Genomic DNA, 24,528 nt, shown 5'->3' with positions numbered 1-24,528 from the left:
ACGCCCCTTTTTTGGGTGCTCACAAGCTTTAGACACATATGGGGTCCAATATTAGCTTTGCCAATGCCTGATACATTATAATAATCTACAATATTGTGATCTGAGCATGTGATATACAAAGGCTAACGTGGATATAGCTATAAATTAACATTGATCTCTCACCAAGACACTTGCCCTGTTCTCTTCACACTCACAACACTATGCTGTCTCCTATGATGACTGTTGTTTTGTCTAACCCTCGCCGCTGCACTCTTGGCTGCATTGCAGACTAATTATTGTATGGCTGAGGTTCGTCATAGGAGTAAACATTTAAGCTATCATTTCCTCAGTGTCCGAACTGCCATTGCGCTTCATTTCTTTTCTATTATTTACTTTGACCGCGGTACCTCCCATTACGTCACTTCCGGTTTGGGGGGTTTTCAGCATGGTTTTCAGATGTGGACGTAACATTTTCTCACAAAAACGACTCCAGAAGCCAAACTGCGTTTTTTAAACTTAAATCTAAATTTAAAAAGCCCAACTACTAATTCCAGACATTCACAAAAAACCCTGAAATATTAAGATGATAAGAAATAAGCAATAAGTGACCATATTGGTGAGTGTGAGAGAGAATGTGAATGAATGTGTGAAGAGCGAGCAATGCGACTCGAAAAGGGTCATGATTCTTTCAAAATACAAGCCCTTACTAATTTGCTATTTGGCGCAACTGCGCTTAAAAACGCACCTTATAGCGTTTATTGATATTTTATGATGTTATGAACACTGCAGGTCAGGGTTACGGAGTTTAGACGAGAAGAAGGCCATGTATAAAAAAACAAAACATGTGACTTTAAATTTGAAAAACGAGTGGCCAGCTTTATGTCGTAACAGATTGACTGCTCGCGGCGAATTCACAGTTGTTGCTGTTTTGCAGTCATTGTAAGATTAGCCCTTCTTTAATAACACGTTTTAAACGCATGGTGAGTAAATTATAGTTTTTATTTTAAATCAACGATGACCTTTGCATATTTTTCGTGCATTTGCAGAGATATCCGCTTTACCTCCGGTCTATGATCGAGGCCCTGTTTGTCCCCTTTGTCTAACGTTACTTCGAGGATTTTCTATGACATTTCATGAATTTGATTATTTGCCACGTGTGTTGAGTCATAATGCCTTGCATCAATAAGTTAATCAAATAAACCATACCGCGTTCGTGAGTGTTAAATGGGAATATTCAAACTCGATTGTGTGAATGAATGAATGAATGAATGAGGCATTTATATAGCGCTTTACAGTCATGCCAGGGGTCTCTCCTTAACTACCACCTGGATGATGCGACGGCAGCCACATGACAACGGCGCCCGTGCGCTTACCACACACCTGCTTATGTGTGGAGTGGAGAGAGGGTGATAAGAACTCAAATTGCAGCTCTCTGCTCGCGCTGGGGTATTTCAGGTCAAAGTTAATGATGTTTATCATCGCGGGAGTCTGCATCACATTTTGTGAATGATGAAGATGAAACCAAATGTTTGCTATAGCCGTTTCATCAGATACTTTTTTCTTTACGTTTTCCACCCATATCCCCTCCCATCCCCTTGAATTTTATTCCACTAATAGAATGTTTGCCTAATGACCATCATATTTTGCATACTGAATTCTGATTGGTCATCTTTCTTATGCATATTTAAACACTGAATCTAGCTAGATCTATTTAAAAGAATTTCAAATGTTGATCAAAATAAATCTAACCTTGTCCAGATGTAATGAGATGTGTTTTTGTTCTCTCAGCATTTCTGTTAGGAGCCGAGGGCTGCTCACTGATTGCGGTGTTGGAATTGTTGCTTTGGCTGAGAGCAATCTGCACTTTTGGCTATTCCCGTTGATAAACAGACGTACTGCCCTAGCCTGCAGTAACACCATGGAGTGAGTCACAATCATCAACAGTTTCTTTCAATGTCTAATATAATATATGGTTTCTATATATGAATTATTGGGGAATAGTGTTGTACTGTTTGGGTTTATAATCTACTGAGTGAGATCATCCACAAAATAGCAAATGCATACCTCATCAAGTAGCACAAAAAAAATAAATACTGTACTAGATATCATAAAAGTAGGATAGGCTCAAAGTTTTGCAAGCTTTTCCCCTAAAAACATATTAATTCCTTCCTTATGTCTCTTTTCACTGCCCTAGTCGTTCTCCCAGCGCTAGTCAGCTGATTGCCAGCAACGTCACAAATAAGACAGACCCACGGTCGCTGAACTCAAGAGTCTTCATTGGAAACCTAAACACTATGCTGGTTACCAAGGCAGATGTTGAAGCTATTTTTAGTAAATACGGCAAGATTGTTGGCTGCTCTGTGCACAAGGGTTACGCTTTTGTCCAGTACGTCAATGAGAGAACCGCGCGAGCGGCTGTTGCAGGAGAGGACGGCCGGATGATCGTTGGACAGGTGCTTGGTAAGGACATAAATCAATCAGAGACTATCTTATTATTTAATCATCTTGGGTTTTTTTTGTTGGTTTTTTTATTTATTAAACAATTGTCCTGTCTTTCAATCAGATATTAACTTGGCAGGAGAACCCAAACCTCACAGGCCAAACACGTCAAAGCGATCAGCTGGAGACATGTACAGGTAAATAATACATTTGTTTTTATTTTTTATATTCACCCATTTTAATGTTTCATTCCAATAAGCCAGTGTTGCTGTTGTTAAAATCTCTTTTTTTTTTTTCTAAAGTCTCTCCAGCAGTAGTTCTGGTTTTGAGGTTGATTATGATTTCCAGAGAGACTACTTTGACAGGTAAGATCTGCAGTTGTTGATGTGTCTTACAAACATTTTGCCAGTGGGTGTGTATGTATATAAATATGTGTGCACTTTTTGCTGACGCCTCAATCTCTTTGTGTTGTACAGAATGTATTCATATCCTTCCCGTGTGCCCCCGCCACCACCACCACCTCTGTCACGGGCTGTGATCCCTTCCAAACGTCCACGGGTCAGTATGAGTGGGGGAACCAGTCGCCGCACCAAGTCCAGTTTCTCAACTGCTTCCAAGAGCAGCCAGCGGACATCCTCTCGAGCCCGTCAGTGCTTTTTTTTCTTTATTTTTACTCTAGAGAGGCTTGTTTGAATGGTTAGTTCACCCAAAAATTTAAATTCTGTCATTAATTACTCACCCTCGTGTCATTCCAAACCTGTAAGACTTTAGTTCATCTTTGGAACACAAATAAAGTGTCACAATAAAATGTCCCTCCATTGGCAGCTATGCAACTGACACTTCAAAAGTTCATAAAGAGATCGTAAAAACTAATCCATGTGAATTGAGTGGTTTAGTTCAAATTTTCTGAAGAGACATGGTCGTTTTATATGCTGATCAGATTTAATTTAGGCTTTATTCATATAAAATCATTCATCACTCGCACATCAGTTGTGGTAAACGAAAGCTCAAGCATGTTCTCTTGAAGTGTGAGAACCAACGTGTGCAGCAAGTTTGAGCTTCCACAAGAGGTTTGTTCTCACACGTCAAGACGGTTCGTTTAAGCTTCTGTTTATGTTTGCTGATCAATGTCTATACTTGAATAAAAGCCTAAATTGAATAATAAATTTAATAAAAGCTTCAAAATGGTAGCTGTCAATGGAGAGCACACAGCTGGCTCGGGATGAGCAAAAGTCTTACGGGTTGGAACAAAACAAGGGTGAGTAAATGATGGGTAAACTAACCATTTAATCAACCAGTGACAAATATGTTAAAAACACATTTTGTTTTTATTATTATTATTTATTTATTTTTGGTTAACATAGCATTTGACTTTTTAACCTTTTTTTACAGCCTGACTTTACTTATTTTACATTTTTGACCTTGGTTGGCTTGTCAATTGGTACATACATTCAGGGAATTCTTTTTCTTTCAGTAAAAGCAGATGACCTCCAAACAATTAAGAGAGAGCTCTCTCAAATCAAACACAAGGTTGACTATCTGCTGGAGAGTCTGGACAGGATGGAGAAAGACCACAGCAAGAAATCCGGTAAGCGTTCACGGTTTCCACCTGAGTTTCTTCAGCAGGTTCACAATTTAGTCGGTCTCAGTTTTTTTCTGTTTCTTCATGTAATCACAGACAGACTCTGGTGAGATCTGATATCTGTGTGGAGCATATTGGCTGTTGTCAGACTACTTGTGCATACAAAAATCTCACTGGATTACTGGCTTAAAACCACCATTTGTTTTTTTGTTTTTTTACATCAGAGGGAAAGAGTGTGAAGGCAGAAGTGGGTGAGGCTTCCTCCCTGCAGCATTCCAGCAAGAAAGACAGAGAGAGGGAAGAGCAAGAGATAAATGATTCTGAGGAGGAAAGAGATCTGTTGGAGGAAGAGGAGGTTTGTGAAAATGAATCTATTTCTATTATGATTATGGATGTTGCGTTTAAGTGTAATTGGTGCTGAATTTGTGAGGACATGATTTGAGTAAAGATGTCTAATTTTCTCTGTTTGGGTCTCTAAGATTTGTTTCCAACTATGGCGATACACTGACAAGTTGTTGTCTTTTTCCTCTCAGGTTAAAAGCCAGGAAGGAGAGAATGAAGAAGAAGAAGAGGAGGAAGAAGAGGGTGAGCATGTGGAAGGGGAAGATGGAGACAGCGTTAATGGCGATGACTCATAGGCTGTTTTTAACTCCATGGATTTCAGACACCCACTCAAAATTCAACCCTTTCAGTTCTTTTGAAAGGTTGAAGCCAGTCTTTAAAAGATTTGTTTATAGATGTCTGCACACTTATGATAACTGACACTACAATTACATCAGTTTCACTGATGTCAGTTTATTTTTAATGTAAGCATGACAACTTTTCAGGCTTTTGAAGTCCCTTAACCTTGATGAAGACAAAAGTTTGTTTTCAAACAACAGAAACTATGTCATTCTCCAGTTATTCCTAATAATTTTGGGTTTTTATTTTTCACTATCAAAATATGTCCATTATGCATTCTCAGTGAAACTGGCCTGTTTGCTGTTTGCCCTGTGTCACTATGGGAATTTTCTTTCTGTGAACAAAAGTAAAGTTTGTATTTTTAAAGAGAGAAACTTGAGTGGCTCCTCTACAGAGAACCAACAAGCTTTCATGAAACATCTATGTTTGTATTTACCTGTCTTTTTTACATCACCCTGTTTCAGAATAATTCTACAGGAAAGTTTCAATAAAATATTAAATTAAATGTTTTGTTTTTTGTTTTTTTTCTTCAGTGTTAACCATGGCAAATATTTGCTCGTGACAATGCTGTCAGTGATTTTTAGATTAAGTAGTTGGGATAGTCTTTTATGTTATAAAAAAATATATTTTTTAATTCATATCACCAATAACATGAATTTGATGTGAAGTAGGGTTCATATTTGACCATTAAACTACACACTTTTTGCTTTAAAAGTCTATTGACTGTTTATCATTGACCTTCCGATTCTTTGCTGGTGTCTGACCACCTTGGGGAAAGAATGCAAGTGAATCATAATTCTGTGACATATTTGGTTTATTTAATCAATTAATCAGCATTTGATACGCTAGAGATATGTATTACTCTCATTCTTAGATGGATCATATGAGTTTAGCTCATTTACTCATCAGACTTCAAGAAATATGAAGAAGTCCAGACATTAACATATCGTAACTAACAACCATAAACAATTATCTCCCTTTCGTTGTCTCTATTTGCTCTAATTTACTTTGACATAGTTCACTTATGTTTTGCATCACATCCTGCACTGGATTTCTAAGAAATGCAGGTGTTCACAAGGGGAAAATCAGAAAGCCACTGAAACTAGTGTAACTTTCTGGATCATCATAAACCCAGGTGTTCTTCCAAAGTTGTGTATAAATCTGATCACCGATCTCCAGCGTGAGAATAACACCATTGCTGCCATTACCATTACTAACAGGCTTCCAGGCATGCACAGAGCACTGGGTTACACCGTTCTTCACGAGACTGACAGCCATTGTGATTTTACCATGACAATGAGCATAAAATCTGAAGTAATAGGCTCCTTTTATTGGTGCTGTGAAAATACCTGTAAGGCACAAGAACAAATGTTATCTGTGAACAGGGTTAAGAACAGTATTCCTATAATGGTAATCTCTTTACATTCCTTACCAGTATTTGAGTCATAGGCACTTCCAACATTACTAAAGACTTTTTTGTATTCCAGAATTGTCAGATTATTAGTGGGCCCAGTTTGTTTGCTTCCAGATGCCAGAAGTCCAGCAGAGAAAGCAACCTTTTTGGCTGGAAATAAGCAAATGGGCTGATGTAAAATGTGTAATCAAATAAAATGTTTAATTTAACATAATTAGATGTCTAAGGGAACAAGATGTGCCTTATACTTGCCTTCACTCTCTTTTTGGACAGTTTCAAGCTTAGATTGTGAATCTTGTACCAAGGTTTTCAAAGCTGTACGGAATACACATTGATATGATAATGTCACATTATTGCAAAGCAATTAATTTATAAAGATGTGTATATTCTAATTTCTTTTTTAAGTTCATAAATTGTAAAGTTTTTCCACAATGACATGTTCAATACAAAGACACCTTACCTTCATTCTCACTCATTACTTTGGTCAGTGTTTCTTCTAATTTTTGTATCCTTTCATCCATGTGTTTTAGCTTCTGGAGCTCAGCAATAATGTCCATATTTGCTGTCCATAAATCTTGTGCAACTGAGCTCCCAGCACAGAGCAGCAGTGCCAGCAGCAGTACTTCCATTGTCTCGTTTTTAATGTATTTTTCAGACACTCAAACTACTCCTGCGATTATTTCAGAATTCACCTTTGAATGGCAAACGCTGTTCTTAAACACTTTGTTGCGAAAGTTTGTAAACATGTGTACTTTAGAGTTTAGACTGATGCTGGGAGGGTTTTGTTTATTTTAGTGGCCTAGTCCATTAGGGCATGTGTGTATGGTTGTGTGGTTCAGGCATAAGCTATGTTATTGGGACAAAAATGTCCCCAGTCAGGGCTGGATTAACCATTATTGCAACTGGGCACGTGCCCAGGGGTCCATGACATCCATTATGTTAGATCATGTTATAAAGGCAGTCCTCAGTTTCCTAATCATAGGCCTATGCAGATTTTTGCAACCCATTCGATCAAAATATAATGTTAAATCACATCAAAAACAGTGTCTGTAGCTTCCTGCGCAGTGAGCAAGAGTGAGCTGTCAAGGTTCATGGATTAAAGCCGGTTGAATTGTAATTTTCCTATACTGTGTAATTTAATGCAAAATACTTTTAGGCTACATTTATTGGCTAGGTCCATGGATTTTAAGTCATAGGAAAAATTATATAAATTAATATTATAATAATTGCTTGGTATCCCAAAACACCAGTGATAATGTAATGTAGACTCGTGAAGGCCATTTCTCAATATGCCTTCTTGTCTGTACGCGGCCCAAGTACTGTCCCAATACACAAGTTTGCATTTAGGCAAGAACGGTTAAAAATCCCGGATGTGTTCTTGACACTCCCATTTTACCGAGGATGCATCGGATGGTAACTTGTGTGAACTTGACGGCAGAAATATCCCATAATTCATTTCGGCATTCGTGGAAGGAGCGGGAAGCAGAGAGAGGCAGGTCAAAAGTTACCTGAATATTACCGAATATTACCGGTGTTTTTTCCCGCCGTTGGCTAGTGATGTACACAAACAAACAACAGAAGCAGAATTAAAATGAGACAGGTGTTGCTTTATTGTTATGAATATACATTACATTGTAGTGTATGTAGAGTAATCCCTTAGGCTTGGGCGATAAAGCCTGGCTGTATAATAATTCTTGTTATGTTTGGGCACTGCAGACGGCGTCTGTGCGGGGGTACTATTGCGCAATACCAGCAAGAACGCATCGTCTCAAACTGTCAGCAGCGTTCTGTGTGCTCGTCACCTCGTGAGTTCGTTCTTCCAAGAACAACTAGCAAGAGCTTTCTTCCCAAGAACACAAGTCCGTTCTTTGCATTCTTGGTTTTGAGAAACGGCCTGAGACTACACTCACCTAAAGGATTATTAGGAACTCAATTTCTCATTAATGCAATTATCTAATCAACCAATCACATGACAATTGCTTTAATGCATTTAGGGTTGTGGTCCTGGTCTAGACAATTTCCTGAACTCCAAACTGAATGTCAGAATGGGAAAGAAAGGTGATTTAAGCAATTTTGAGCGTGGCATGGTTGTTGGTGCCAGTCGGGTCGGGTCGGGTCCAATCTGCTCAGTTACTGGGATTTTCACGCACAACCATTTCTAGGGTTAAAAAGAATGGTGTGAAAAGGAAAAAAACATCCAGTATGCGACAGTCCTGTGGGTGAAAATGACTCGTTGATGCTAGAGGTCAGAGGAGAATGGGCCGAAGAATGGGCTCTGATCAAACTGATGCATCATGCATCAAAATCATCACAATCAAATCAAGCATCACACAATCATCTCAAATTGTTTTCTTGAACATGACAATGAGTTCACTGCACTAAAATGGCCCCCACAGTGACCAGATCTCAACCCAATAGAGCGTCTTTGGGATGTGGTGAAACGGGAGCTTCATGCCCTGGATGTGCATCACAAAAATCTCCATCAACTGCAAGATGCTATCCTATCAATATGGGCTAACATTTCTAGACATTTCTTCTTGTTAAATCAATACCACAACGAATTAAGGCAGTTCTAAAGGCGAAAGGGGGTCAAACACAGTATTAGTATGGTGTTCCTAATAATCCTTTAGGTGAGTGTGTATATCATAAAAAGAAGTAAAAACTAGAAGTAAGAACTAGAAAAAAAAGAAGTAAGAACTAAAAAGAAGTTTGAGCCGTCTTTAATGTTAGGCACAAGTCAATGCTTTTTCTTTGTTCAATGCACACAGTTCATGGGTTAAAGCCGGTCAAAGCTTTTAATCTTGCGCTCTCTATAAGAACAAGGTCCCAAGGTCAAGGTAAGTGAGGGAATGTTACTGTGTACGTTTGGCACAACAAACGTTTGCGCAACATTTGGGACACGTTTGGCCCCCATGTGAGGGCCAAATGTCCTCAGTGAAATGTGACAATGGGCTATATGCACGCATAAGTTCCGCATGACGCAAGGATGCTCATCAGTTTCCGGTTGGGGAGATTAAAGAGGAGGAAAAACGAAGAAAACGGGATAATGGCAGTCTTTTCAAAATTTTCTGTCCTCCCGTCTTTGAAACGAAACTTTCATACGTTTAGATGTAATTTTATAGTTATGTTTATTTAATATAATTTTAAAAAGAAGCATGAACACAACCAGGGGTGTCTGTTTTGTCTGTTTTTGTGACTACCCAGACAGCAAACTGACATTGAATCAACGTGGAAACGACGTCTCTCATGACATTGAAACAACGTTGATTTTGCTCATCGAATTAAGGTTGAACCAACGTCAGACGCGGCATTCTTCAAGCTAAAAGAAAAAAAAAAATTGGTTTGCTTTCATAACGTTGAAACAACGCGTTGATTTCAAGTTGATTTTCCGTTAGTTTTGAAAGAATGACGCGTCTGACGTTGGTTCAACGTTAATTCGATGAGCAAAACAATGTCAGATCAACATGTTTCGATGTCATATTTCCACGTTGATTCAATGTCAGTTTGCTATCTGGGTAACGTTTCTTCAGTATAACCACGGAGTATAAAATTCAATATAATTCTTGGTATTGCATTGGACTCTACGATCGGAGGAAGTTATCGAGCGCACCTTCACCGGAAATACCGCTGTGCATAGAGCCCATTGAATGGGCTATATGCACGCATATTGCATAAGTTCCGCATTTGACGTAAGGATGCTCGTCCATTTCCGGTTGTGTAGATTAAAGCGGAGGAAAACCGGAGAAAACGGGATTATGGCAGAGTCTTCAATATTTACTGTCCTCCCGTCTTTGAAACGAAACGTACATACGTTTAGATGTAATTTTATATATGTTTATTTAATATAATTTTAAAAAGAAGCAAACACAACGAGGGGTGTCTGTTTTATCTGTTTTTGTGACTAATGTTTCATTAGTATAACCATGGAGTATAAAATTCAATATAAATTCTCGGTATTGCATTGGACTCGGCGGAAGTTATCGAGCATCCCTAATCCTTCACCGGAAATAACGCCGTGCATAGATAGTGATGACATTTTAGTAAGAACTGTTGTTGTTGTTTTTTTTTTTTTTTGTCAAAATTAACTGAATGTGAATCCTGATTTACTATGGTATAAGTGTTTACATTTTAGAGATGTCCGGTCCGGATGGTTTTCGCGGGATATCGCGTTGGCTACAACATCATGTACAGCAGCGTGCGTGTAAAACTTTGCTCCGGCTACTTTGACTCTATGATGACTTTGACGGCTGTATGGTGAGTGGCATATAGTTGTCTCAGTGTGTGAGAACGAAAATCTTGCACGAAATCTTGAACATTAACCATTATTTTATTTTTTTATAAAAAAAAAAAAAGCCAAACAGAGGAGAGTCTGCTGGCGAAAAGACTCACAGAGCTCATCATTTAAACGAAAATCAACATTGGCTTGGCTATTGGCTTTTCGAAGAACTGAGAGCTTTGAAATGTTGTAAAAGCGAAGCAGAGATGGCATTAACAGGTGAGTAATCACGGTATTATTTTGAACAGATAAAAAACAATTGGGTATGTATCTCTAATGGGGTTCATTACAAAGCAAGGGTCATTGGGTCACTGTCTTTTAATAATGGTAGTTACAGTAAATTCAGCTTGAGATCCTTATGAGCCATCATATCAATATATATGTAAAATACTAAAGAATATTAATTACATTATGAATAAGAGCTCCCTGTGCATACATGTACCGCATCAACATTCTTGTCTTTAATCTGCAGGCCTATCATATAATTTTAACCACTAGATGGTGCCATAATGAAACATATTGATACATATTAGTAACCATTTTAAGCCAGTGTTATCTTAATGTTATCTGTCACATAATAATATTTCTCCAGTTTATAGTTTACTTGTTTATTATTCGTCCATTGACCATCCAAAGTGATGCATGTTACATCTAAAAAGTTGAGTACTTTATATAATTAGTGGTTTTAGGTTAAGATGGATTGTCTTTTGTTATATTTTATTTATAATTCATAGTCAACTCAATTTATGATGGATAAAATTCCCACCCTGCGTTTTTTCTCAGTGAATATCATTTGGAAATGCATCACATCAAAGACGTAAAATAAGTTGCGAACAGGATTTCATAAAGTGTTCTGATGTCAAATCAATCAAACGGCATCCCCATTTAATGAAGGATTAGCCTATGCTAAATGTGCTGAACACCGGATATGCAGTGACATCCAAGCACTCTCTTTTTACTTACGCCCCTCTTTTCATCGCATCATCTCTCTAAAACACACTGCTTTGCTTCATCATTAACCACCAGCTGACGACTAAATAGGCATTAACTCCACAGGCCACTAAATAAAGAGGCTGAAGGGAAGAGAACATGTAAGATCATGTTACATCATTTTTATTAATAACTAACCTCTCGTCTTTCAATTTGTAAAGTAATCTTGAGCTATTTAGCTACCATGAGCACACATTTAATCTCGAGTTTAGGCACGTAGGCCATGAAAAAAATTCTCAGTGCTGATAAACACACTGAGCATGAATGCAGTCGGGCCGAATATCGCATTCACCATTATGGGTCAGTGAGAACAGCAAGCCAGAATATTGATAGCCCAAAAAGTAAACTGACATCTGTGAAATCCAAGGAGGTGCACCTTGTCTCTCCATCTTGTCCTGAAGTGACCTAGTGCCACATTCTAGCACCACGGATGAGCCAAGTGCAGCAAACAAGACACCCCCCACCCCCTACCCATGCTGCACTCCGTCTCCATGCTACATCTTGTATTTTTAGCCAAGACCTAAGCTCTCTATACCTTAATATGGCAGATAAAGCCTTCCTGTGTGCCTTATGATCCCTTCCTTCACACTTCAGTTTTTGTTGTCCCATGTACACAAACTTTCGGTCACCTATTAAAATTTGATGGTCATACTTAAGAGGTTGTATGGTATCAAACTCTACTTTGCCTTGCTGTGATCTCCAGTCCGGCTCACTGTATGAAAAAAAATGTGCCTCTCTCTTTTTTAGCATGCAGCCCCTCTCTCACATATCAATGTCTCTCTCTCTCTCTCTCTCTCTCTCTCTCACACCTCATCCCACCCCCTAAAATGCTCTCGACCCTGTTACTCGTCTCTTTTACCCGTGTGTAGGGGTTTCATACAAGGGGCCTCAGGACTTGGTCTTGTCTGTTCTGGGTGGTGGGGATCACAGGTCCTTTCTAATTTAATTTTATGAAGTATTTAGTTGATTTGTTTTAAATTCCGTGGAATTAAAGTTCCCCCTACTTAAGTATTTAATCATGAAGTGGAACCTAGTGTTCCTTGGGCTCCTTCTGACCTTCGGGCAGCTGTCATGGGGCCAGAAAGGTATGGACATCCCTGAGTACGATGGAAAGGACCGCGTTCACGAGCTTAATGCCAAGAATTTCAAGTCTGTGATGAAGAAATATGACGTGATGGTGGTGTACTACCATGAGCACGTAGGATCCAGCAGAGTCGCCCAGAAACAGTTTCAGATTGAGGAGCTGGCCCTTGAGGTGGGTTTGACTCGGAGTCGGCCAAAGGGGAGGGGTACTTATTGGGAGCAGCAGGATCCATTGTAACTTTGGGTAGTTGTGAAGCATGCTTAATGACCAAAGTCTTCTGTGAAAGGACCAGTTTAGACGAAGAACATCATAGGATTTGTCAACTTTTGTCATGCTTCTACAGAATTTATTAATCTTAGTTAATGTTAATTTCAGCATTTAATAATATATTATTAAAATCAAACATTGAATTTGTTAACATTAGTTAATGCACTGTGAACTAACATGAACTAATCATGAACAACTGTATTTTTAACTAATGTTAACTAAGACTAATAAAGACAAATATATTGCTCGTTGATAGTTTATTAACTAATGTTATCGAATGAGACCTAAAAATGTTACCATAAATACTATAATAGTATAGTATAGTATACTAAAATAACACTGGTTAAAACCCTTTATTGTATGAATTCTTAATTTAGATCCTTAAAGATATTGTTTGGTGGATAGTTAGATAGATAGATAGATAGATAGATAGATAGATAGATAGATAGATAGATAGATAGATAGATAGATAGATAGATCGATAGATCGATAGATAGATAGATAGATAGATAGATAGATAGATAGATAGATAGATAGATAGATCGATAGATCGATAGATCGATAGATAGACCTGTAAACTGCTGATTCAATGTGGCAGGAAACTTTCTTAACAGGATTAACAGTGCAGCTATTTATATAGTATTTTATATCCTGCACTTTATAGATCTGCATATACAGTTCATGGAAATTTACAGGAAACAGAGCTGCATGGCTCTTTGAATTTTGCCCAAAATTTTGTTTGCACTGATGTTTTGATTTTAATCTGGTTGCTTGAAGCAATTATTGCTCTGATGCTTTTAGCCTTTATTAGTGGCCATAGTTTTTTTGATTATTCAACCTTGATAGAGGACATTAAAAACTTAATTAATTAACGAAATAGATTTTTCTGTCGCCTTGATAGAGGCTTTTCACTGGATCAGAAGGAAAAATACTCCAGCTGAGCCTGGGGAATGTGGGGCCTGTCACACCAGCCACTTGAACAATCTGGACTATGGCATCTATGATCAGAAAATTGCTGATGCACCACACAGTAAATTTGCACCCTGAGCATGAGCTCAGATGGGTCATTCTTCAAAGGGATTTGCCTTTCTGGTTACATTTTCACTTTGGTTTTGTCAACAGGCCCATATGCAGACACTAAAACAAATGCTAAAAAATAATATAGAATAATGCAAGATATAATTTGTAGCATTTTGAAGCATCAGTGCTGATATTTTCATGCTGTCTGATTGGTTCAAAGATTAAATACATGTAATGAGTCACATGATCTTACAGTGTCACAGCAGCAGTGTGTATTATGCTATATGTAGTACATGGTATACATCACCAAATTGTCAGCTGCTGGCCACTGCTGATTAATAATAGTACTGCATGCATTGGACCTGAATGACAGATCACGGGTAACACTGTACTAGATTGCAAAAGAAGACTTTTGAAAAAGAAGATTTGCCAGCAATTGAAAACTGTTGTTTTTGTTAACTTTAACTATTACTAAACTATTAAATTAATTGCTTATATGACAATATGTTGCCTTGGAAACTAACTAAAATAAAATAAGTTTAAGATAACTAAATGACTAAAACTGAAAAAAAAAGCTAAACAGAAATAATTGAACCTTTTCCCCCACCAGTGGTTTATTTCTTTCTTTTTTCAAAGTTGCCAGCCACCACCAGCGTTTTTGACAATTTCCATGGCCCCCAGAATATTTTGTTGTATGAATATCTGAACGTGCAATTTGACAAAAAAGAACCCTCTACTTAAAAAAAAAACTATTTTATTCTAACTTCATTCATTCTTTTTGTATAAACACTTGAATGTGGGTAAATAAAATTATTTTTCATAAAAAAAGCAACATTTTGAGCAGAACACTGAGAAAATCACATTTTTGTCATTGACTTCGCCCATATAGTATTCAGAGTGACGATCAAATCATAGATGGTGTAGACTGAGTCCATCATAGACATAATAAATATATAGACGCCCTACTGGCTGCTGGAGCGTACGTCAACGCTGTGAGAATTGAGAAAAATGCTTGTTTCGTGTGCTGCTTGGGGCTTTACAAAGCGCCACACAATTGAAAACAGGTCTCGAGGAATTATCTTTCATAAGCAAGACTGAATATTTGTTTCTAGTTGTATTTGTTCGTTATATAAGTTAGTAACGTTCAGAGTAGAAAGGGCGCAAAATTTTAAAATACTACTGTTATTGTGTCACGAAATTTAGTTTTAATAGTTTTTCAGTCGACAATGTAGTTGTTTAAAGCTCAAATCTGTGGTTGATTTATAAAGATTGGAATTTTGGCACCATTGACTTCCAAAGTATTTATTTATTTTTTTCATACATTTTTTTTAACATTAGCATCTTCTCAGCAGGCAGAACCCACCCCATGTGGTCAAAAGGTTACAGCATCATTTAGCCGTCCTGTCACCTCCTGGAGTCAACAGTGGTCTGTTGTTATTAAGAACTTTTGGTGCAGGTCCTCAAGAGACAACAGACATTGATGTATTGTGTTTGTTGTGTGGGATTAGTGGGAACTAATTGTAAGTCTAAATCTCAGTTTTAAAAGCTAGTGGATTTCTGATGGACATTGTCTTTTGGGAGAAAGGCAAGAACAGACTCTCCCCTTGAGTTGAGTTGGCTCATATGATTTATGTTTTGCACTTTTAGTGGAACATAGGGAACATAATGAGCATTCATGGTGCATTGTGGGAAGGAGCTTTTTGTATATGGCTTTGCAACACATTGCTCCTGAATTCACAGTCCCGCTGTAACTTATGACAGCTTGAGTGCTGATTGACCTCATGAAATCTGCAGTGTCGACTGAGAGTACTGAGTGTTGGGCACATTAGCGTACCTGTCAGCAGATCCCAGGACCCTGAACGTCACCACCACCTTGCCAAAATAGTCATGGTTTGTCTCTGCTGCAGCTCTAATTATAAACACCTCTGCTGTCATATCTGTTTGTGTGGCACAAGCCGCTGTGATGCTCCATTACAGAAGATCTGCTTTCTGCCTTTACAGAAACACTTGTATGCTCTCATTTACACCAACAACAAGCATTGGGTGTATCTGGTTATATTTCCTTGAGTTCTTTAATGGTCTGGGTTCTTTTTTTCTCTCTCATCAAAACGGAATATGTTCATCAGTGGTTACAGTCTCAAGCAAGCAGGGACACGTTTTTTGAGCATTTTATTTTGTGATTTCATTGGAATAAATAGAGAGTCTCTGCAACTGGAATAGATTGAAGAGCGTGTCCGAGTGAAGACTGCACGCGCGCCGCCACGAGAGACACTATGTATCCATGGAACTGATAGCAGCGGACATGAACGCTCAGCTTGAGTTCAAAAACACATTTTAGCGCTAGATCTCTTATTTAATTTAATTTAACAGCTTCAAATGAGTATCAGGCTGTGAGTGCAGAGACCAGTCTATGGCAGAGACGCTCTGCGTGAGTGGTATTTACATTAAATGCAAGTACTCCACAGCAACTCTAGGGGTCGCTGTTTGACAAAAACGGAATTCCTGCATAGTGTGCCTTTTAATGAAAAAACATATTTATGTTGGCTAATAAATACTCATTAAGCCTCTAAGAGAACTCAGTTATAGGCTAGAGATGACACAGTGTTCTCAATTCTGTTCTTGGGAGGCTGTTTAGATTTTTCTGTTATTTGATGAAAAATTATGTGTTTTACTGCATTTATGAATTGATGAATATATACTGAATTGAAAAGATATGAAGATATTATTGGAGGAGATAGATGGATGTAAAGAAAAAAAGAGAAGGGCATGTGTATTGGATTAAATGTCTGTTCTTTCCTTTATCCTGACTCTACCTCTACCTCAAATTCATTGCAAAAATCTTCTCTTGTTGACTCATGGTATTTTGTGGGACGCCTTATATAGCCAGTGACCTATTTTTCCTTTAGCTGAGTTCAGCCTAAGGTTCGTTTAATGGACATATATTCTCCTTTTAATGCTAATATGTTGCTGATGTACTAATATACTAAACTGAAAGAAAAACCTTGAGATCATTCTAAAGACCGAGGAGAAAATATATTTGAGACTTTACCAAGATCGAGGACATTAACAAAGTAACAAATTATCACTCAAGTTTTGCTGCTAATATTACTGATAAACTGGAAGAACTTGCATAAAATTCTCAGACAAATAATTCAAAAATGCAATAAAACACTTGGATAAACCTTAAAAATTAAAAAAAAAAAAATCGGATTCCTTGGTAGAACTGTAACTTTAAGAAAATAATTTTAAGAATTTCTCTCACACACATGCCTTTGGTGTGAGAGACCCATGTTCGAATCCACTGAGAGACACCAATGTGTCCCTGAGCAAGACACTTAACTCCTAGTTGCTCCAGAGGCGTGCCACCTCTGACATATATACTGCCCTACAAAGCAAAAAGGCAGTAACTGCAGTTTTGGTAAAGCATTAATTATTACAATTTTCATGACATTCAAGGCATCCTTTGTTATATGACAAAACATCTTATCTTAAATGCGTGTCGTTTTAGAGAAAAATGGTAGTCGTTTGTACAGTAACTGCAAAAAGCCCTGGCAAAAGTCATTTTTCTCAGTTCTGCACTCTGCGTAGTTGCCTTTTTGCTTTTTAGGGCAGTATAGCAATTACATTTACATGTATTCATATAGCTGACGCTTTTATCCAAAGAGACTTACAAGTGATATATGTCAGAGGTCGCACACCTCTAGGGGTTAAGTGTCTTGCTCAGGGACACATTGGTGTCTCACAGTGGATTTGAACCCGGGTCGCTCACACCAATGTGTCTTCCACTGCGCCATCACCACCCCAATTGTAAGTAGCTTTGGACAAAAGCCTCAGCTAAATGAATAAATATTAATGTAAGAATTTAGACATAAAATTCATTAAATTTTACATAGAGAAATTCATTCACTCAATTTACTCACCCTTAAGTTGCTCCAAATCTGTGTGAATTTCTTTTCATCTTCTTCTGTAGAACTCGAAAGGATAACATTTTGCTTGCTTTCTGTGTTTTTTTCTGTGCAATTACAATGAACAAGGACCGAAACTTTCAAGCTTAAAAAATGATCAAAAGTCCTAAAAATAACAGAAATGCAGTCCATAAATCTAAATTTTTTTAAGTCTCAGTCTAAACATGTAATTCATTATTCAAAAAAAAAAAAAAAAAAAAAAATCCTTTTCTCATGTTAACAAGAGAACTAGCTATTTATGATTCATGAATCCATTGATCTGAAGTATTCGTTCTGATTAATTTCTTGACCCATTTTGGACATGTCAGTTAACACATATACGGTATATCTATATAGATATTGCATAAGGTACAGCATTGCTGTCCGCCATATTGGATAGGTCAAAGCCAGCCTGTGAGCTCTCAAGAGCTAGTTGACTGCATCTTCAACCTTGTTATTTACACCTAAGAATATTTTGCAGATGATTTTTTACAGGATTTAGTTTATCATTAACGTTAGATAATTTTAAAATAAAAATAAAAAAGAGTAGTGGTTATAGTGTTAGTGTGAGTAATGGACAGCATCGGCATTATTGACTGTTTACAAAAAATGGCAGATGTGTTGAGACATCTGAAGTAGATGAGTGAGACAGGGAACATTCTCAGAACTTCGGCTAACATTATAGCAATGTTCTCTCAAAGTAATGAACAAACATTCTCCCAGTAACATTATTAGAACATTTAGTAAGCGTTATCTGGTCTATAAATGTTCTCCAAAATGTTTTATACATAAGCGTTTTTTCTTAATCATTTTAGCTGGATGTTGTCTAATGTTTTTTTTTTTTTTTTAAATAATGTTTCACAACTGTTAGACAAAATGTTTTTAGAACATTTGTTAGCTTGGTATGCGTTAACAGCTTCAAGTTTTTTAATGCAAAGCTATGAGAATCAATGACATCAAAAGACCTTATACATGTCACTTGAAACATCTTTATGCCACTTTTGCATCCTTTATATATCCTATTCTACATACACTACTGAATTATTTAAACAATTTTAGAGTGACGTATGGATAAAAAAAAAAAAAGAATATGTGCATCTTTATTAGGACTGCAAGGGCTTTTGTTTCAGTTTAGGTCCTCATAATGTTTGGAGAAATGGTTGAGGGAACCTGTCTTCACCCCAGCACCCTGTTACTCCGGCTCAGCAGGCGCATGTAGCACTGCGATTGGTAGAGACAGCTGTCCATCATACGGGTCGAGTTTCACACCGATTTAGAAAGTGCAGGGGCAGCGCTCCTGAGGATGGCTTTTATGGATATAAGACTGTGGAAGAAACTAACTACAGTTCTTACAGCAGAGCCTGAAATATCTGTGCAGGCAGAAAACGAATGTGCTGCCCTTGTCCAACACAGTGTGTTTGTACACAGTGTGTTAGCTACCAAAAGCAGCTCTCAGGGTGATAATAAATGCATTATGTTTGTGCTGACAAGATGCAAACCCCAATAAAAATAAAACAAGAAATCACCTTACCTTAGTGTTTCCACGGGAACTTCACACAAAATGACTGTGAGAGGGAACACTTCTGAACAGCTTGGCAGGGCACCATTAACATGCATGCTTTTAAACATCTAGACCAAATCACACACGCATGCTGTTCGAAGAAGCTGAAGGACATTCAAAATTATATTTTTTGTTACCCAGCTTGCTGCACAAGTCCTGGAGAATCTTGACGACGAGGACATCGGGATTGGCCTACTCGATGAAAAGACAGACAGAGCTGTTGCCAAGAAACTAGGTAACTACATTACAAAATCACTCAAATATGACCATACTTGTGCGTGATGTGTAATATTTGTTTTTGTTTAAAAAAAAATTTCACACCACAAAAACAAAAAAGCCCGTTAGGGTTGTTGTGAGGAAATAGGATGACATGTAACAAGTCATTTTTTGTCCTGTCATGAAAGTGTATGGATCTGATTGCGTGTTTTCTCAAAATTACTTTTTCCTGTTTCAGGCTTTATTTTGTGCTCTTTTGATGCCCTTTGTGTAGATTTCTTGTCAAACTTAAGGACGTCAGCAGAAGAACAACTATGACCTCTGGTGGACATTTCTCAAACCCAGGTTCATTTCCATCTTTGTGCTCCTCAGGTCTGGAAGAGGCTGACAGTATCTATATCTTCTTTGAGGATGAGGTCATTGAGTACGATGGAGAGCTTTCTGCGGACACGCTGGTGGAATTCCTCTATGATGTGCGTGAAAAATAATTTAGACTTCTCTTGCATTTTTTATTTGCATCCTGCTCTTCCTTTCCCCCGTTTTTCTCCTTCTTACCCGACCGCACACTTGGTCCTCAGTTTCAGCAGTCTGTCTTACTGTCATTACTTTCTATTCTGATTACCTCTTTTACCAGGTCATTGAGGATCCTGTTGAGATCATTAGCAATGTACGTGAGTTGAAAGGTTTCTATAATATTGAGGAGGATATCAAGCTGGTGGGCTTCTTCAAGAGTGAGAAATCTGACCGTACGTATCCAAATGGGAATACATTCTTCTATAATTTTTCCACAAAATTTAAGTAAGTCTACTGTTTTGAAAAGTTCACCATTGGTCTTGTGATTTTAGACTATGATGAATATGAGGATGCAGCAGAGGAGTTCCATCCACACATCAAGTTCTTTGCCACCTTTAGTCCAAAGGTAACTAATATAATCATAATTTACTCAACCCTGTGTAGCTACAGAACTCTAGTTTGACCAATTCTGGACTTTCGGAGGATATTTAATTTTTATATATTTTATACAATAAATATCTACAATATAAGTGAAAATGTCATCTAGATCTTTATTTATGTTAAAATGGCTTTCTGAATGTTAAAAATAGCCATCGTTTTAATAGTTTAAATAAACAATTTTTTTGCCTTCTACTTTTCTAAAACTTTAGACTGACACAGTATTGTATGGGCAATAAGTAATCCATCTTTCTTTTTAACTAATCCATCTTTCTTTCTATCTTTCTAACAAATCAATTTTCTATCTATCTATCTATCTATCTATCTATCTATCTATCTATCTATCTATCTATCTATCTATCTATCTATCTATCTATCTATCTATCTATCTATCTATCTATCTATCTATCTGTCTGTCTGTCTGTCTGTCTGTCTGTCTGTCTGTCTGTCTGTCTTTCATTCTAACAAATCTATCTTTCTTTCTAACTAATCTATCTAACTTTTTTCTTTCTAACTAATATTTCTTTCATTAAAACAAGTCTTTCTATCTATTATTTATCTATCTTTCTACCTAATCTTTCCTTTCTTTCTAATTAATCCATCTTTAAAACTTCAAACTACTTTAAACTTCTTCAAACTTCCTGGTTCGGCTTTCAAAAGCCAACTTAAAGTTGGTCTCATCAAACGTTTTTTTTCTAGTTGCTTTCTACTTTTCTAAAACTTTACACTGACGCAGTATTTTATGGGCATCCACGGTGCTTAAAGATGATTGGATCTCCATACTCAGCTATAGTCTTTAACAATATCTGAATTCAAATAAAAGTAAATCCGCATGATTCATTTTTAAAAGCAGCTCCTTTATTACCTACTTATGTCAATTCCCTTAAAGTATATCAAAAAAAGTCTATCAAAGCCATTGCAATGATTGTTTGCAGGTTGCTACAAAACTAGGCTTGAAGTTGAATGAGGTGGACTTCTACGAGCCCTTCATGGATGAACCCATCGTCATCCCCGGTAAACCCTACAGTGAGAAAGAACTTGTTGAATTCATTGAGGAAAATGACAGGTGTGTTGATTGATGTGAAAAAAGCTTCAAATTGAGAAATGAAATCAACAATGAACATTTATGGAAATGTCTCCGCAGGCCAACACTGAGGAAAATGCAGCCACACAACATGTATGAGATCTGGGTAAGCTGATGCTGAGTCAGTGAAACCATAGTTTTTTTAAGGTGCTTGCAAGGCAACACTGCCTTGATATTGCTGAAACGTGCTATTTTTCTTCTTTTTTGACAGTTTGCTACAATAAATTCAACTTGAACCACATCACATACAGACTCTTTTCAAAGTTCATCTTGTAGATAATTTCACTCTGCCAATGAGATGAATGGGAATGCTAATGGATAGCTCTCTCCAGGTATTACAGACCTCCTTGATTTAGGAATCTATAATTTAAAGTTTATTATAACCTTTTTTTTGATAAATTAATAAATTGTGTCAATGCAAGAGTGCAAAACATTCTGCATAACCGTAATTTAAACAAATACACTTTGATAAACCTAATATAATGATTTATATTTAAGCTGGGAAAGATTTCGTGGGAAATCACATACAGTACGTACATCATTCGCCAATATCATATCATGTTTTTTTAATTTGTCCATCCGCTCTGATAAGATTCTCTGTATCCACTGGTGTACAGCGGTGCTTTGAACAGTAACAAAACAAAATCTTCCGAAAGACACGTGCAGTTTAATTTTTTAACTTACATAGTGTAGATAAAAACATTCTAGATGTATGATGTTAATCAATGCAGAAATGCATCATTGCAGTCTGTGAAAAGGGTCCATGTCATTCAGCAAAGCTTAAAACTTAAAACACTTTTCTTTTGCTGCCTTGCAAGCACTACTATTTACACATGTTAGATAATCACAGGATTATCTATTAGAAAATCATCTGTTTCTAGACATGATGAAAATAATGTACAGTAAATCATATTATAAGTCAAGTTCTATTATATTAATAAAGGATCAAGGATATTGAGAAGACATTCCAAGATGTGATCTTGTGATTTATTGTAGTTTGTAATACTAACAGGCGGATGCTCTTGATGGCGAGCATATAATTGCTTTTGCTGAGGAGAGTGACCCAGGTATGAGATCTTTTTATTATGCTGCTTTAATATATTGATCAAAGCCACTGTCATTTTAAAATGTAATATAACTTTATTCCTCACTTTCAGATGGCTTTGAATTCCTTGAAATCGTGAAGGAAGTGGCAGAGGATAACACCGACAATCCTGACCTGAGCATCGTCTGGATCGACCCCGATGACTTCCCTCTGGTAACCCTATGGCTTTTATTACACTACTAAATGCACAGTCATTGGATATTCCAAATATAATTCTTGTTGTGAAAGTGGATACCAGAGCTTAATCATGTTTCTGTGGCTTCTGTGCAGCTTGTCCCCTATTGGGAGAAGACCTTCGACATTGACCTGTCCTCACCTCAGATTGGTGTAGTGGAGGTTGATGATGTAAGTTTCTCACTGTAGGATTTCAGTGTTGTATGTTGTGTCTTTCGAGACCCAGGCTGAGCTCTTTTGTCTTCTGCAGGCTGAAAGTATCTGGTTTGATATGGATGATGATGACATGCCAACAGTTGATGAGCTGGAGGATTGGCTGGAGGATGTGCTAGAGAACAAAATTGATCCTGATGATGATGATGACGACGACGACGATGATGATGATGATGACGACGATGATGATGATGATGACGACGATGATGACGATGATGACGATGATGATGATGACGATGATGACGACGATGATGACGATGATGATGACGATGATGATGACGACGACGATGACGACGACGACGATGATGACGACGATGATGATGACGACGACGATGACGACGACGACGACGACGATGACGACGACGACGATGACGACGACGACGACGACGATGATGACGACGACGATGATGATGACGACGACGATGATGACGACGATGATGACGACGACGACGATGATGATGACGACGATGATGACGATGATGACGACGATGATGACGATGATGACGACGATGATGACGACGATGATGATGACGACGATGATGATGATGATGACGACGATTAAACTCTTACCATCTTACATGCTATGTATTGTCCAAACTAAAGTCTGTTTAATTGCAATTGTCTAAATCATCAACGTAAAAAAAATTCCTTTAATATTTTTTGTCGGAAATCAAGAGGGTAAAAATGTCATCATTTAATTCTCACCATGTTCCATCCATCACCTTGTATCTAGGAATGTACTCTTCATCTCCCATTGACCCAAAGTTTAATTCAAAGACCATGCTCTCTCTTAGACCTCCAAATGTTGACATCACTTATAAAACCAAAAGCATTAGCAAAAGATGTATATTGCTTTCAGTTCAATGCCATCCATTTTTTGTGCATAAGGACATACTGCAATTGGCATGTAAATACACCAATGCATACATTTGGAAAAGGACCTGACTTTCAAGCATACATATTTTTTTTTACCAAAAATATGTAAAATCGGCAGAGGGAGTAGCAACATTATTTTAAGTGTAAATCCATCAGTTGAATTTGTTGTTATTGTCTAAATGTGTATTTGTACTAATATGTGGATGGATTGTTTGTCCCGCTGTGACAGGACCTAAAGGTGCTAAGCAGGCTTTTCCTCAAGGTCATTAGTCATACCTTCTTTCTTTGTTAAGACAGGATGTGACCTTATGTGACGGTAGCCGGAGAAGGGATTGTCCAGCCTTCCGTCTAAAAAGTGCAGTAAATCACAAACGTTTTCTACTGAAAAAGAAGCATTGATATATTATTTTTTTTTAATGAAGACAACTTGGTTTTACTCCTAAGTCTTAAAATAAAAACAGATTGGAATAAAGTGATGTACATTTTTATATGATTTTAAAAAGCCTTTTGAGATTTTTGATCTGGAGGTTGGATTTAGTAGGTTATTGTTTTCTTTAGACATAGCCTATTTCAAATATGGAATTTCCATATTCAGCACAGGGCACTGCATTGTTAGCCTGGCTAACATTTTTGGTAAAAAATATGTTTTGCCTGAAAGATTTTTTTCTTGTG

At 37.4% G+C, this 24,528-nt stretch overlaps 3 protein-coding genes across 3 annotated transcripts; 2 read left to right on the top strand and 1 right to left on the bottom strand.

Annotated features, from left to right (window-relative positions):
- The first annotated feature begins 803 nt into the window (after positions 1–803).
- hnrnpca (heterogeneous nuclear ribonucleoprotein C a) lies at positions 804–5,186 on the top strand. The gene is made up of 9 exons (XM_039654806.2): positions 804–959; positions 1,768–1,902; positions 2,174–2,439; positions 2,543–2,615; positions 2,721–2,783; positions 2,895–3,064; positions 3,893–4,006; positions 4,225–4,355; positions 4,534–5,186. The coding sequence occupies exons 2-9, from the start codon at positions 1,898–1,900 to the stop codon at positions 4,636–4,638; spliced, it is 927 nt and encodes a 308-aa protein (XP_039510740.2). The 5' UTR covers positions 804–959; positions 1,768–1,897; the 3' UTR covers positions 4,639–5,186.
- Positions 5,187–5,477: 291 nt separating this feature from the next.
- c1ql4l (complement component 1, q subcomponent-like 4 like) lies at positions 5,478–6,815 on the bottom strand. The gene is made up of 4 exons (XM_039654809.2): positions 6,556–6,815; positions 6,348–6,410; positions 6,114–6,245; positions 5,478–6,030 (listed from the first exon to the last, which is right to left on the bottom strand). Exons 1-4 carry the CDS (start codon positions 6,722–6,724, stop codon positions 5,753–5,755), a joined length of 642 nt encoding a protein of 213 aa, XP_039510743.2. The 5' UTR covers positions 6,725–6,815; the 3' UTR covers positions 5,478–5,752.
- A 5,430-nt stretch (positions 6,816–12,245) lies between these two features.
- Positions 12,246–24,327, top strand: casq1a (calsequestrin 1a). The gene is made up of 11 exons (XM_039654805.2): positions 12,246–12,616; positions 19,379–19,472; positions 19,826–19,926; positions 20,088–20,199; positions 20,299–20,372; positions 21,340–21,470; positions 21,549–21,594; positions 22,501–22,555; positions 22,646–22,746; positions 22,864–22,938; positions 23,018–24,327. Exons 1-11 carry the CDS (start codon positions 12,380–12,382, stop codon positions 23,540–23,542), a joined length of 1,551 nt encoding a protein of 516 aa, XP_039510739.2. The 5' UTR covers positions 12,246–12,379; the 3' UTR covers positions 23,543–24,327.
- The last annotated feature ends 201 nt before the right edge of the window (positions 24,328–24,528 follow it).

Source organism: Pimephales promelas, chromosome 5, assembly GCF_988280905.1.
Source record: "Pimephales promelas chromosome 5, fPimPro1.hap1.1, whole genome shotgun sequence".
Taxonomy (NCBI): domain Eukaryota; kingdom Metazoa; phylum Chordata; class Actinopteri; order Cypriniformes; family Leuciscidae; genus Pimephales; species Pimephales promelas.
The sequence above is the reverse complement of the archived record's forward strand: the minus strand, read 5'-3'. Positions and strand labels throughout refer to the sequence as shown.

Coding starts and splice junctions, on each gene's coding strand:
- c1ql4l (XM_039654809.2), bottom strand. CDS start 6,724: ATGGAAGTACTGCTGCTGGCACTGCTGCTCTGTGCTGGGAGCTCAGTT. Junction 6,411..6,555: donor AGTAATGAGTGAGAATGAAG/GTAAGGTGTCTT, acceptor TATTCCGTACAG/CTTTGAAAACCTTGGTACAA. Junction 6,246..6,347: donor TGTCCAAAAAGAGAGTGAAG/GCAAGTATAAGG, acceptor GCTTATTTCCAG/CCAAAAAGGTTGCTTTCTCT.
- hnrnpca (XM_039654806.2), top strand. Junction 2,440..2,542: donor GATCGTTGGACAGGTGCTTG/GTAAGGACATAA, acceptor TCTTTCAATCAG/ATATTAACTTGGCAGGAGAA. Junction 4,356..4,533: donor ATCTGTTGGAGGAAGAGGAG/GTTTGTGAAAAT, acceptor TTTTCCTCTCAG/GTTAAAAGCCAGGAAGGAGA.
- casq1a (XM_039654805.2), top strand. CDS start 12,380: ATGAAGTGGAACCTAGTGTTCCTTGGGCTCCTTCTGACCTTCGGGCAG. Junction 12,617..19,378: donor TTGAGGAGCTGGCCCTTGAG/GTGGGTTTGACT, acceptor TTTGTTACCCAG/CTTGCTGCACAAGTCCTGGA. Junction 19,927..20,087: donor TGGTGGAATTCCTCTATGAT/GTGCGTGAAAAA, acceptor CTCTTTTACCAG/GTCATTGAGGATCCTGTTGA.